Raw genomic sequence first — 15,145 nt, 5'->3', positions numbered from 1 at the left:
TGCCTTCTTCCTGAGGCCCACCTAACAAATTGTTTTGTTCCCTTCCCGCCCCCCCCCCCCCCCCCAGATATTTATGTCTGCTTGATCTCGTACGCACACAACGTCGCTGCCCAGGGCAAGTATATCGCCATCGTCAGCACCACAGTGGAGACTGCGGAGCCCGAGAAAGAGATCGAGCCTGCCTTGGAGCTTCTCGAACCCGTGGACCAAAAGTAAGTGGACCGCGGCGTCTTTGCGCCTGATGCCGGGCTCGGCGTGGGGGTCTGAGATGTCGAGGTTCGGGGGACGCAGACTCTCCGCAGGGCCATTCCACGGGGCAGCTTGATGTTACGTCCATCTTTTGTTGATGCTGGGGTTATTCACGGAATGCAGCAACGCGTCTGTCTGGTTTCTGTCAACCAAGCCTGGTGTCCCAGCAGACTCTCTATGTAAGTGCTCTCGGTACTTCCAGTACGACACCCTGGGCTAGTGCGCGGTCTAGTCCAGCCTCTGTGGGCAGCACGGTAGCATTGTGGATAGCACAATTGCTTCACAGCTCCAGGGTCCCAGGTTCAATTCCGGCTTGGGTCACTGTCTGTGCGGAGTCTGCACGTCCTCCCCGTGTGTGCGTTGGTTTCCTCCGGGTGCTCCGGTTTCCTCCCACAGTCCAAAGATGTGCAGGTTAGGTGGATTGTCCAAGCTAAATTGCCCTTAGTGTCCAAAATTGCCCTTAGTGTTGGGTGGGGTTACTGGGTTATGGGGATAGGGTGGAGGTGTTGACCTTGGGGAGGGTGCTCTTTCCAAGAGCTGGTGCAGACTCGATGGGCCGAATGGCCCCCTTCTGCACTGTAAATTCTATGATTACAGGCCCCAGGCTCCCAACATAGGTGAATTAACCAATAATTCATGTGGTTTCCTGAGATCTTTATCCCTCGATTGCTCCAATGACATACAGGCACCGGATTTGTAAGTAAAACATTAAAAAAAAAAACTTTACTTATAACAAGAGTAGAGATTAGCAAGTAATGAAATAATAGAACAATGGTCTACTAATCTAACCATTCCCCAAACCCCGTCCCACCCTCTACCAAGACATATACAAGACGGACACACGGTGGGCGGCTAGGAAAGGTTAAAAAACGGGGATTAAAACGGCTGAGATTAATCGTTGCTGCTGAGGTGGTAGTCTTTGTAGTTGGCAATCTTGGTTTGGATCGTCTAAGTTTGTCTCCAATTAGATCGTTCAGGCTGTAAGGCTTCCTCTGGGATGTTAACCCTCACTTCCACTGACTTGGGCTTGTGCAGAGAAGGTGCCCCACAGGTCTGTGCAATTCTAGCTGGAAAATATTCGGTCGCAAGCCCTCAGCTGAGAGAGATCAGCCTTAACTTTGAGTGGGACTTCTACAGGCTGGCTGGAAGCCACTTAAATCGGCAGACAGAGCGGTGTCCAGGCTTGCTGTGTGCTGCCTTCTAGGTCAAAGCAAAGACCGAAAGCCAAAATGGAACCTGCCGCCTTTCCCCAGAAACCTTCCACCAGCTTCTGAAGGGCTCCATCAATCACAATCGAGAATGGAAGAAGACCGGGAATTCCAGAAGAGCCGATTGGCTTCCGACTAAATCCATCAAAATTACATCACGGGACCCTGCCACTACAAGGAGGGGCATCCCCTTGGGCCAGTTCAAATAGCAGCTCGCAGTGGGGAGGGGAGCGGTTTATTCATAAGTCCATAGTTTAAAAGTATCCAGCAAGACAGGGATTATAAAGGGAAACTAGGATCAGACAATGAGTTAAAAGAGGTTCCTTACATTTAATTAAACAATGCCCCAGGGAGGCCAGCAGCGCGGGTTCAACTCCCGTATCAGCTGAAGTTATTCATGAAGGCCCCACCTTCTCAACCTCCACCCCTCTCTCTCTCTCTCTCTCTCTCGAGGTGTGATGATCCTCAGTATAAATTACCACCGGTCAGCTTTCACTTCCACAACCCCCCCCCCTCACACACATATACACTCCAACAGCAGTCTCTCTTTATAAATGCTCCACTTTTAATAAGGGGAGTAATAAATGTAGTTTTATTTACACACGATATTTACACTGCCCGGAAGATCCGCGTGCTGCTTCTCCCAGGCTACCCGGCTGCGAACATAGCCACGGCACAGGGGGCACATTTAGCCCGGATGAGCCCCACCCCCCCCCCCCCCAAACCGCCCGCTGCCTGGACCCGTTGATGGTTTAAGGGAAAAATGTAAATCGTTTATTGTCACAAGTCGGCTTCAATGAAGTTACTGTGAAAAGCCCCTAGTCGCCACATTCCGGCGCCTGTTCGGGGAGGCTGGTACGGGAATTGAACCGTGCTGCTGGCCTGCCTTGGTCTGCTTTCAAAGCCAGTGATTTAGCCCTGTGCTAAACCAGCCCCTTAAGGGACACTGCATCAAGAAAATTGTTAAAACGAAACTTACAACATTGAAACCAAAATGTGATTAACGGGGTCAATGACATAGCCCAGTCCCCGTGGTGCCCACGGAGTACGGAGGACCTCGATGGTGCCCGTAGCACTGCCTGCTCCCTCTCCCAGGGACATCCAGCGACAAACATGACCGCGGAAGGGCGAGGAGAAGACGGTCGTTAATGGTGCCCCTTACCTTATAGTCTTTCGGATACGGCAATAAAACAAAGTAGCATGATTAGCACGTTACACAAATGGACAAAGGGGGCACTGTGACGGAGCAAACACAACTTTTAAGGGAAGGCATGGAATTAAAAGAAAAATGTGTCCGTGGGGTTTTGCTCTTTTGAGTCTATCCCCAATAAACAAGTTGTCAGATTAAAGTAGACAATTAAACACTGGTCTTCATGTGCATCTTAACACACCTTGAACAGTTAGGAGTCGGCAACATCTGCTGTGTGAGGGTGGGGGGCGGGAGGTGCTGGAGCCACATGTAGGCCAGACAGGGTAAGGGGGGCAGATTTCCCTTCCCCCTTAATGGGGAAACTGATGAACCAGATGGGTTTGTTTGTACGGCGACTGCTGACTGAAACTGGCTTCATACTTCCAGATTTCATCAACTGCGTCTAAATTCCTCTCGGTGGGATTGGACTTGATTTTAGAGTGTTTTCGCCATGAGGGGAGGGGAGGGGGGGTTGCCGGCTAGTGCGGAGAGAGGGAGACTGGGAGGAAGCTGGGATTGTTCTCCTTGGAGCGGAGGTTAAGGAGGGTAGGGGAGGGGAGGGTGATTTAATTGCAATCGAGAGAGAATTTCAATCGAGGTAAATGATGTTGGCAGGGGGGTCGGTAACTGGGTGAGGGGGTGGTGAGAGCTGATTTGTCCTCAGGGTGGTGGGGGGGGGAATTGAATCACGTTGAAGGGTCGGACTGCGGTCTGGGTGGGGGCAACCGGGCAGTGGAGTGTGTGGGACTAGTTGGCTTAGCTCGCTCAAAGGGGGCTAGCACGAGATGGCCTCCTATTCTGGAGGAATTCTTCCCCCTATTTCCCTCCAGCGCTTCCTAGCTGGGTGGGAGAGGGGCCTTGGGTATTCAGGAGGGGGAAGGGGGGGGGGGATTGCCTCAGGATTGGCCCGCCGCGCATGGGCAGCCACCAATGTTTCCGCTAACCTGCAAACGTTTCTCTCCCCCCCCCCCCCAATCCCGTTCTCCAGATTCGTCGCCATTAGTGACCTGTACGAGCCAGTGGAAGATGGGACGGAGAGCCAGGTGAGTGGGTCCAGGGTTGTTGTACCGGGCGCACTCCCTCCCTCCTCTCTCCCTCCACCTCGGGACTTCCCACAGCCCCTCTCGGGAAGGAGGGGTTTCATTTCCCGACTTCTGGAATCTCAGTCGCTGTTGTAATCATTCGGGAAAGGGGACGACCACTTTTGGCGAGCACAGGAAGATCCCACGGTAATAATGACCTGGATCGTCCAGTTTGGTTCCCCCTTCCCCCCCCGGGAAGGGGGGGGGGGGGGGGGGCGCGCAAGCCTCGACCCCGACCCATGGGGTGTTCCATCTCCGGCCCCTGGGGTGTTCCATCTCCGGCCCCTGGGGCGTTCCATCTCCGTTTCCCAAAGGTTCCGGAAACGGGCCGTTGGGACGATTACTGGGAACGGATTGAGCCACTCGCTAGGCCGCAGAACTGAATCCAGCCCCGCCCTCCCGCCGCGCGACGGGGAAGGATGTGACCCCACGCGGGAGGGAATTTACCAGGACGTTGCCACCCACGGGTAATTCTACCCTTGTGGAAAGTTCGAAGCGGCTGGGGTTGTCGTCGCCTCTGGAGCAGCGGAGGCCGAGGGGAGATTTAACTGAAGTTAACAAAATTCTTGAGGGGTCCAAACGAGTGGATTGAGCAGATTTCGAGGAAGGGACTCGAGGAAGAATTCTGATATGCTTTTTAACGCAGCGAGTGGGGTCTTTGCTGTGAGGCGGCGAATGATTTCAAGAGTTGCCGGGGTCGGGGGGGGGGGGGGGGGTCGGGGGGAGCGGGGAATGCTCCACAGGCAAGCCGGCACAGTCCCGATGGTCAGATTTGGATTCGCGAAGCACCTTTAAGAAATGGAGCATTTTCTCGGTCCCATCGGTAGGGGAGGGCGGTTGCTGCTGCAGTACACTGGATGGCCACAGGATGGTGCCGACGGTACACCTTGGGGCTCAGCAACAGCAACCTACATTTATATGGCGGCTTTACACTTAAGAGTCAGAGAGGTAGACAGAGGGGTTTAGGGAGCTATTTCAGAGGTTAGCCCCACGCCCCCAGGCAGCTGAAGGCACGGCGACCAATGGAGCGAAGGGAATAGGGGATATTCACGAGGCCGGAATTGGAGGAGCGCAGAGATCTCGGAGGGTTGTAGGACGTCACAGAGATAGGGAGGGTTGTAGGGGCTGGAGGAGGTTACAGAGATAGGGAGGGTTGTAGGGCTGGAGGATGTTACAGAGATAGGGAGGGTTGTAGGGCTGGAGGATGTTACAGAGATAGGGAGGGTTGTAGGGCTGGAGGATGTTACAGAGATAGGGAGGGTTGTAGGGCTGGAGGATGTTACAGAGATAGGGAGGGTTGTAGGGCTGGAGGATGTTACAGAGATAGGGAGGGTTGTAGGGGCTGGAGGAGGGTGCAGAGATGGGGAGGGTTGTAGGGGCTGGGGGAGGTTACAGAGATAGGGAGGGTTGTAGGGGCTGGGGGAGGTTACAGAGATAGGGAGGGTTGTAGGGCTGGAGGATGTTACAGAGATAGGGAGGGTTGTAGGGGCTGGAGGAGGGTGCAGAGATGGGGAGGGTTGTAGGGGCTGGAGGAGGTTACAGAGATGAGGAGGTTTGTAGAGGCTGGAGGAGGTTACGGAGATAGTGAGGATTGTAGGGGATGGAGGAGGTTACAGAGATAAGGAGGGTTGTAGGGGCTGGAGGAGGTTACAGAGAGAGGGAGGGTTGTAGGTGTTGGGGGAGGTTACAGGGATGGGGAGAGTTACATAAGAACATAAGAACTAGGAGCAGGAGTAGGCCATCTGGCCCCTCGAGCCTGCTCCACCATTCAATGAGATCATGGCTGATCTTTTGTGGACTCAGCTCCACTTTCCGGCCCGAACACCATAACCCTTAATCCCTTTATTCTTCAAAAAACTATCTATCTTTATCTTAAAAACATTTAATAAAGGAGCCTCTACTGCTTCACTGGGCAAGGAATTCCATAGATTCACAACCCTTTGGGTGAAGAAGTTCCTCCTAAACTCAGTCCTAAATCTACATCCCCTTATTTTGAGGCTATGCCCCCGAGTTCTGCTTTCCCCGACCAGTAGAAACAACCTGCCCGCATCTATCCTATCTATTCCCTTCATAATTTTATGTTTTATATGTCCCAGTCTACTCAACCTCTCCTCGTAATCCAACCCCTTCAGCTCTGGGATTAACGTAGTGAATCTCCTCTGCACACCCTCCAGCACCAGTACGTCCTTTCTCAAGTAAGGAGACCAAAACTGAACACAATACTCCAGGTGTGGCCTCACTAACACCTTATACAATTGCAGCATAACCTCCCTAGTCTTAAACTCCATCCCTCTAGCAATGAAGGACAAAATTCCATTCGCCTTCTGAATCACCTGTTGCACCTGTAAACCAACTTTTTGCAACTCATGCACTAGCACACCCAGGTCTCTCTGCACAGCAGCATGTTTTAACATTTTATCATTTAAAAAATAATCCCTTTTGCTGTTATTCCTACCAAAATGGATAACCTCACATTTGTCAACATTGTATTCCATCTGCCAGACCCTAGCCCATTCACTTAGCCTATCCAAATCCCTCTGCAGACTTCCAGTATCCTCTGCACTTTTTGCTTTACCACTTATCTTAGTGTCGTCAGCAAACTTGGACACATTGCCCTTGGTCCCCAACTCCAAATCATCTATGTAAATTGTGAACAGTTGTGGGCCCAACACTGATCCCCGAGGGACACCACTAGCTACTGATTGCCAACCAGAGAAACACCCATTAATCCCCACTCTTTGCTTTCTATTAATTAACCAATCCTCTATCCATGCTACTTTACCCTCAATGCCATGCATCTTTATCTTATGCAGCAACCTTTTGTGTGGCACCTTCTCAAAGGCTTTCTGGAAATCCAGATATACCACATTCATTGGCTCCCCGTTATCTACCGCACTGGTAATGTCCTCAAAAAATTCCACTAAATTAGTTAGGCACGACCTGCCCTTTATGAACCCATGCTGCGTCTGCCCAATGGGACAATTTCCATCCAGATGCCTCGCTATTTCTTCCTTGATGATAGATTCCAGCATCTTCCCTACTACCGAAGTTAAGCTCACTGGCATATAATTACCCGCTTTCTGCCTACCTCCTTTTTTAAACAGGGGTGTCACGTTTGCTAATTTCCAATCTGCCGGGACCAGCCCAGAGTCTAGTGAATTGTGGTAAATTATCACTAGTGCATTCGCAATTTCCCTAGCCATCTCTTTTAACACTCTGGGATGCATTCCATCAGGGCTAGGAGACTTGTCTACCTTTAGCCCCATTAGCTTGCCCATCACTACCTTCTTAGTGATAACAATCCTCTCAAGGTCCTCACCTGTCATAGCCTCATTTCTATCAGTCACTGGCATGTTATTTATATCTTCACTGTGAAGACCGACCCAAAACACCTGTTCAGTTCCTCCGCCATTTCCTCATCTCCCATTATTAAATCTCCCTTCTCATCCTCTAAAGGACCAATATTTACCTTAGCCACTCTTTTTTGTTTTATAGATTTGTAGAAACTTTTGCGAATCTGTTTTTATATTCTGAGCAAGTTTACTCTCATAATCTATCTTACTCTTCTTTATAGCTTTTTTAGTAGCTTTCTGTTGCCCCCTAAAGATTTCCCAGTCCTCTAGTCTCCCACTAATCTTTGCCACTTTGTATGTTTTTTCCTTCAATTTGATACTCTTCCTTATTTCCTTAGATATCCACGGTCGATTTTCCCTCTTTCTACCGTCCTTCCTTTTTGTTGGTATAAACCTTTGCTGAGCACTGTGAAAAATCGCTTGGAAGGTTCTCCACTGTTCCTCAACTGTTTCACCATAAAGTCTTTGCTCCCAGTCTACCTTAGCTAGTTCTTCTCTCATCCCATTGTAATCTCCTTTGTTTAAGCACAAAACACTGTTTGATTTTACCTTCTCACCCTCCATCTGTATTTTAAATTCCACCATATTGTGGTCGCTCCTTCCGAGAGGATCCCTAACTATGAGATCCTGAATCAATCCTGTCTCATTACACAGGACCAGATCTAGGACCGCTCGTTCCCTCATAGGTTCCATTACATACTGTTCTAGGAAACTATCGCGGATACATTCTATAAACTCCTCCTCAAGGCTGCCTTGACCGACCTGGTTAAACCAATCGACATGTAGATTAAAATCCCCCATAACAGCTGTACCATTTCTACATGCATCAGCTATTTCTTTGTTTATTGCCTGCCCCACCATAATGTTACTATTTGGTGGCCTATAGACTACTCCTATCAGTGACTTTTTCGCCTTACTATTCCTGATTTCCACCCAAATGGATTCAACCTTATCCTCCATAGCACCGATGTCATCCCTTACTGTTGCCCGGATGTCATCCTTAATTAACAGAGCTACACCACCTCCCTTCCCATCCACTCTGTCCTTCCGAATAGTTTGATACCCTCGGATATTTAACTCCCAGTCGTGACCATCCTTTAACCATGTTAGTTGCAGGAGGTTACCGAGATAGGGAGGGTTGTAGAGTCTGGAGGAGGTTACAGAGATAGGGAGGGTTGTAGGGGCTGGAGGAGGTTACAGAGATAGGGAGGGTTGTCGGGGCTGGAGGAGGTTACAGAGATAGGGAGGGTTGTAGGAGCTGGAGGAGGTTACAGAGATAGGGAGGGTTGTAGGGGCTGGAGGAGGTTAGTGATGGGGGTTGTGGGCAGCAAATCTGGCAGGATTTGAAAAGAAGGTTGAAAAGTTTAAAATAGAGAATCTCGTTTCAACTATGTTGCACAGAATCGGAGCCCGCGAGCTTCTCAGAGCTGGGCAGGTTGAAAACCAATGCTGGATAATTCACTTTTCCAGTAGAGTTAACTTCACACGATGAGATTGGCATGCAGAGATGAATGAGTCTTTTCGGTGATGGTACAGAGGTACCAGCAGGAGCAGGCAAATTGGGCCAGGTGTCCATCCTGGAGGCTGCGTAAACGGTAGAACGAGCGAAGAAGTTCAGCAAAGCAATGCTCATTCCGCAAGCCAGAAGCCCAGGTCACATGACTGCCACCTCTCCTCACCGACCCTGACAAAGGAGTGTATCCCTCCTCTCGCTCGCCGAGATTGTTAAAATCTGAAAGGAGGGGTCCTTGTGGGCCAGCCTGGGTTCTAAAATGCAGATGGCCTTTGTATAGCTCTTTTTAAAGCTGGCCTTTGCCCCTCACGGAGGATAGTTAGTAGCTCTTCTGGTATAACGAGGTGCAGGTTTCCCTGAAACATCCAAGTGGCTTCTTTCATTCCACAAACAGACACGTGTTCCGTTTTTACAATTTTAGCACTAGCCATGAGGATATCTATTCAGACAGCAGTGGGGGCTGCGGCTCATTGAATATATTCAAGGCCGAGTTAGAGAGATTCTGATCGACGAGGGCGTCGAGGGTTATGGGAGGAGGGGGAGAGACCAACAGGAAAGTGAACTAAGGCCCTGAGCAGATAGACATATTGCATCAAATGGGGGAGGACTTGCGCAGCCTGAATAGACCACCTCCTGTTCCTGTGTGACAGGCTCGAGAGGGGCAGAATGGGCCTCCTCCTGTTCCTGTGTAACAGGCTCGAGAGGGGCTGAATGGGCCTCCTGTTCCTGTGTAACAGGCTCGAGAGGAGCTGAATGGGCCTCCTCCTGTTCCTGTGTAACTGGCTCGAGAGGAGCTGAATGGGCCTCCTCCTGTTCCTGTGTAACAGGCTCGAGAGGGGCTGAATGGGCCTCCTGTTCCTGTGTAACAGGCTCAAGAGGAGCTGAATGGGCCTCCTCCTGTTCCTGTGTAACTGGCTCGAGAGGAGCTGAATGGGCCTCCTCCTGTTCCTGTGTAACAGCCTCGAGAGGGGCTGAATGGGCCCCCTCCTGTTCCTGTGGAACAGGCTCGAGAGGGGCTGAATGGGCCTCCTCCTGTTCCTGTGTAACAGGCTCGAGAGAGGCTGAATGGGCCTCCTCCTGTTCCTGTGTAACAGGCTGGAGAGGGGCTGAATGGGCCTCCTCCTGTTCCTGTGTAACAGCCTCGAGAGGGACTGAATGGGCCCCCTCCTGTTCCTGTGGAACAGGCTCGAGAGGGGCTGAATGGGCCTCCTCCTGTTCCGGTGTAACAGGCTCGAGAGGGGCTGAATGGACCCCCTCCTGTTCCTGTGTAACAGGCTCGAGAGGGGCTGAATGGGCCTCCTCCTGTTCCTGTGTAACCGGCTCGAGAGGGGCTGAATGGGCCTCCTCCTGTTCCTGTGTAACAGGCTCGAGAGGGGCTGAATGGGCCTCCTCCTGTTCCTGTGTAACAGGCCCGAGAGGGGCTGAATGGGCCTCCTCCTGTTCCTGTGTAACAGCCTCGAGGGGCTGAATGGGCCTCCTCCTGTTCCTATGTAACAGGCTCGAGAGGGGCTGAATGGGCCTCCTCCTGTTCCTGTGTAACAGGCTCGAGAGGGGCTGAATGGGCCTCCTCCTGTTCCTGTGTAACAGGCTCGAGAGGGGCTGAATGGGCCTCCTCCTGTTCCTGTGTAACAGGCTCGAGGGGCTGAATGGGCCCCCTCCTGTTCCTGTGTAACAGCCTCGAGAGGGGCTGAATGGGCCTCCTCCTGTTCCTATGTAACAGGCTCGAGAGGGGCTGAATGGGCCTCCTCCTGTTCCTGTGTAACAGCCTCGAGAGGGGCTGAATGGGCCTCCTCCTGTTCCTATGTAACAGGCTCGAGAGGGGCTGAATGGGCCTCCTCCTGGTCCTATGTAACAGGCTCGAGGGGCTGAATGGGCCTCCTCCTGTTCCTGTGTAACAGCCTCGAGAGGGGCTGAATGGGCCTCCTCCTGTTCCTATGTAACAGGCTCGAGAGGGGCTGAATGGGCCTCCTCCTGTTCCTATGTAACAGGCTCGAGGGCTGAATGGGCCCCCTCCTGTTCCTGTGTAACAGGCTCGAGAGGGGCTGAATGGGCCTCCTCCTGTTCCTGTGTAACAGGCTCGAGAGGGGCTGAATGGGCCCCCTCCTGTTCCTGTGTAACTGGCTCGAGAGGGGCTGAATGGGCCTCCTGTTCCCGTCGACGTTTCTCTGTGTCTGATGTGTTATTTCTCCCTCCTCTCCAGGTCTTCGTCTCGCGCTCCTACGACGCGACCACCCACTTCGAAACCACGTGCAACGACATCAAGGACATCTACAAGCGCATGAGCGGGACCGACTTTGACTTCGAGAACATGAAGCGCAAACAGAACGATGTCTTCGGCGAGGACGAGCAGTAGCGGGGTGCCCCTCGGCGGGCGATCCGAGTCCGCCCCGCGCCCCCTCCCCCTTTCCGTCCTAACATTCCTCCGATAATGTAAAACGGGTGGGTTTGTCGTCTCGCAGCTTTGAGCGGCTGCCCCCAGGTGGCGCTCCCGACCTGCCCCAACCCCCTCCCCTCCCCCCCCACCGGCGTACCACGGAGGGGCTGTTTCGCGAGAGTTAATTGGGTTTCCAAAGGGGAGGGTGGGGGGGGGGGGATTAATGTGTGACCCTGTCTCCCCTTACCAGGGCAGCTGTTATAACCAGTTAAATGCTGGGAGGACTGAATTAAAACACGTCAACCATCCTCTCTCTCATCCGTGTGTTGATCCGTCTCTTCGCTCCTTCTCTGCTCGCGGGGGGGCGGGGGGGGCTTTCCCAGGCTCGGTGCAGATTCAATGGTCCGAACTTCGTCCTCCTGCACTGTGTGGATTCTATAATGGTGTCCGTCGGAATCCCGTTTCCCTGGAATGGTTGTTTAATTTTTTTTTTTTTTTAATTCTTTCGCAGGGGGTTGGGGGGGGGAGAATCACTGGCTGGGGGCCCAACCATCACCACCACCCCCCCCCCCCAATCCCTAATTACCCCTCGAGAAGGTGGCGGGTGAGCCGCCATCTTGAACCAGGTGCAGTCCCCGTGTGGTGGAGGTTCACCCACAGCGATGGTTGGTGGGGAGCTCCGGGATTCTGACCAAGTTGGCACGGCGTTTGTGTGTGTGTGTGTGTGTGTGTCGGGGGGGGGAGATTTGCAGGCATCTGCTCCCCCCAACCCCCCCCCCCCGTGGCGTCTGCTGCCCTCGTCCTTCTCGGGGGTAGAGGTGGCGGGTTTGGGTGGCGCTGTCGAAGGAGCCTTGGCGAGTGGCCGCAGTGCAACTTGTAGGCGGTGCACACGGCTGCCGCTGTGCGTCGGTGGGTGGTGGAGTGGGTGTTGAAGGTGGGCGTTAGCGAGTCGATCGAGCGGGGGTGAGGGAGGGAGCTGCTTCGTCCTGGATGGTGTCGAGCTTCTCGAGTGTTGTTGGAGCCGCGCTCATCCAGGCGAGTGGGAGAGTCCATCACACTCCTGACTTGTGTCCTTGTCGATGGTGGACAGGCTTTAGGGGGAGTCAGGAGGTGAGTTACTCTCCGCAGGATTCCCAGCCTGTTTTATTGACTCTATTCACAGGGATGTGGGCATAAAACTCGCAATATTAATCACCCCTGGAGAAGGTGGTGGGTGACTTCAGGAAGCAAAGTACTGTACACACCCCGTCAGCATCAACGGGGCCGAGGTGGAGATCGATGGTTAGCAGCTTCAAATTCCTAGGGGTCCACATCTCCAAAAATCTGCCCTGGTCCACCCACGACGACGCTACCACCAAGAAAGCACAACAGCGCCTATACTTCCTCAGGAAACTAAGGAAATTCGGCATGTCCACATTGACTCTCACCAACTTTTACAGATGCACCATAGAAAGCATCCTATCGGGCTGCATCACAGCCTGGTATGGAAACTGCTCGGCCCAGGACCGCAAGAAACTTCAGAGAGTCGTGAACACCGCCCAGACCATCACACGAACCTGCCTCCCATCCATTGACTCCATCTACACCTCCCGCTGCCTGGGGAAAGCGAGCAGTATAATCAAAGATCCCTCCCACCCGGCTTACTCACTCTTCCAACTTCTTCCATCGGGCAGGAGATACAGAAGTCTGCATAAGATAAAGATGCATGGCATTAAGGGGAAAGTAGTAGCATGGATAGAGGATTGGTTAATAGAAAGCAAAGAGTGGGGATTAATGGGTGTTTCTCTGGTTGGCTATCAGGAGCTAGTGGTGTCCCTCGGGGATCAGTGTTGGGCCCACAATTGTTCACAATGTACATAGATGATTTGGAGTTCGGGACCAAGTGCAATGTGTCCAAGTTTGCAGACGACACTAAGACGAGTGGTAAAGCAAAAAGTGCAGAGGATACTGGAAGTCTGCAGAGGGATTTGGATAGGCTAAGTGAATGGGCTAGGGTCTGGCAGATGGAATACAATGTTGACAAATGTGAGGTTATCCATTTTAGTAGGAATAACAGCAAAAGGGATTATTATTTAAATGATAAAATACTAAAACATGCTGCTGTGCAGAGAGACCTGGGTGTGCTAGTGCATGAGTCGCAAAAAGTTGGTTTACAGGTGCAACAGGTGATTAAGAAGGCAAATGGAATTTTGTCCTTCATTGCTAGAGGGATGGAGTTTAAGACTAGGGCGGTTCTGCTGCAATTGTATAAGGTGTTAGTGAGGCCACACCTGGCGTATTGTGTTCAGTTTTGGTCTCCTTACTTGAGAAAGGACGTACTGGCACTGGAGGGTGTGCAGAGGAGATTCACTAGGTTAATCCCAGAGCTGAAGGGGTTGGATTACGAGGAGAGGTTGAGTAGACTGGGACTGTACTCGTTGGAATTTAGAAGGATGAGGGGGGATCTTATAGAAACATATAAGATTATGAAGGGAATAGATAGGATAGATGCAGGCAGGTTGTTTCCACTGGCGGGTGAAAGCAGAACTAGGGGGTATAGCCTCAAAATAAGGGGAAGTAGATTTAGGACAGTTTAGGAGGAACTTCTTCACCCAAAGAGTTGTGAATCTATGGAATTCCTTGCCCAGTGAAGCATTAAATGTTTTTAAGATAAAGATAGATAGTTTTTTGAAGAATAAAGGGATTAAAGGTTATGGTGTTCGGGCCGGAAAGTGGAGCTGAGTCCACAAAAGATCAGCCATGATCTCATTGAATGGCGGAGTAGGCTCGAGGGGCCAGATGGCCTACTCCTGCTCCTAGTTCTTATGTTCTAACACACACGAACAGACTCAAAAACAACTTCTTCCCCGCTGTTACCAGACTCCTAAACGACCCTCTTATGGACTGACCACATTAACACTACACCCTGTATGCTTCACCCGATGCTGGTGTTTATGTACATAGAACGTAGAACATACAGTGCAGGAGGAGGCCATTCGGCCCATCGAGTCTGCACTAACCCACTTAAGCCCTCACTTCCTCCCTATCCCCGTAACCCTATAACCCCTCCTACCGTTCTGGTCACCAAGGGCAATTTATCACGGCCAATCCACCTAACCTGCACATCTTTGGACTGCGGGAGGAAACCGGAGCGCCCGGAGGAAACCCACGCAGACACGGGGAGGATGTGCAGACTCCGCACAGACAGTGACCCAGCGGGGAATCGAACCTGGGACCCTGGCGCCGTGAAGCTATCCACTTGTGTTGCCCTATTACGTTGTTTCTTTTCATGTACTTTAATGGTCTGTTGAGCTGCTCGCATAAAAATACTTTTCACTGCACCTCGGTACACGCGACAGCAAAGAAAATCCAAACAGAAAAGCCAATCCATCTTGAACCGCTGCAGTCCCCGTGTGGAGTAGGTACATCCACAGTGCTGTTAGGGAGGTCCAGGATTCTGACCCAGAGACAGCGAAGGATGGAGGAACAGCCAATATATTTCCAAGTCAAAACAGTGAGTGGATTGGAGGGGGACCTGACGCACCACGGCGCTTGTGACTTAGATTTGTGCACAGTAAGATCCCATTGTCCAAGGGCTAAAAATTGGGGGCTCCCTGGGCTTGCTCCTGTCGTTTGCTCTTCCAGTAGTGGGAGCTTTTGCGCCCATCCATGAGGGCAGACGGTGGCTGGGGCATCTTTGGTTTAACGTCTGATCTGAAAGAAGACTCCTCTGACAATGCAGGGCTCCCTCAGCACTGTAGGTGCTGAAGTGCGCCTGCGTGCTCATACAGCCGCCTCCCTTCCCAAACTGCGCAGGCGCGCTAGCCGGCAGGACGCGATGGGCCCTGCCCTTCCGTGCGGCTGCCCCCAAGGCGCCTGCGCAGTGCCGTAGAACGTGTGCCCCCCCCCCCGCCGCCGCCGCACTCTGCCTCGTATAGGGCGCCTGCGCAGTGCCGTATGGCGGTCAATTTCCGCTGGCACCCGACGCGCCTGCGCACATGTCCCACGGTGGTTTTTTTTTCCCCCGCACACAACCTCCGCACTTGTACGCCTGCGCGGTGCCGTACAAAGCAGGAGACGGGAGGGGCTGGTGCGTGAGGCGAAAGGCCCCGATTCCAGTGCGGCTGCGCGGAGCGGTGGACGCCTCAGTTTGACGGTTTCTCCGGCCGTCGAGTGAAGAAGACTTTTGTGGTTTTTT

The 15,145-nt window shown here is 52.3% G+C and overlaps 1 protein-coding gene across 1 annotated transcript in view; it reads left to right on the top strand.

Moving 5' to 3' along the window:
- The window catches only part of LOC140398950 (rab GDP dissociation inhibitor alpha-like), an 82,477-nt gene extending 71,201 nt beyond the window's left edge, over positions 1–11,276 (top strand). The window contains 3 exon segments of the mRNA XM_072487944.1: positions 68–212; positions 3,635–3,689; positions 10,795–11,276. Coding sequence (XP_072344045.1) covers positions 68–212; positions 3,635–3,689; positions 10,795–10,947 — 353 coding nt within the window. The 3' untranslated portion in view covers positions 10,948–11,276.
- The last annotated feature ends 3,869 nt before the right edge of the window (positions 11,277–15,145 follow it).

The sequence above is a fragment of the Scyliorhinus torazame genome, chromosome 22 (assembly GCF_047496885.1).
Source record: "Scyliorhinus torazame isolate Kashiwa2021f chromosome 22, sScyTor2.1, whole genome shotgun sequence".
Classification (NCBI taxonomy): Eukaryota; Metazoa; Chordata; class Chondrichthyes; order Carcharhiniformes; family Scyliorhinidae; genus Scyliorhinus; species Scyliorhinus torazame.
This window is presented reverse-complemented; position numbering and strand designations above follow the sequence as displayed.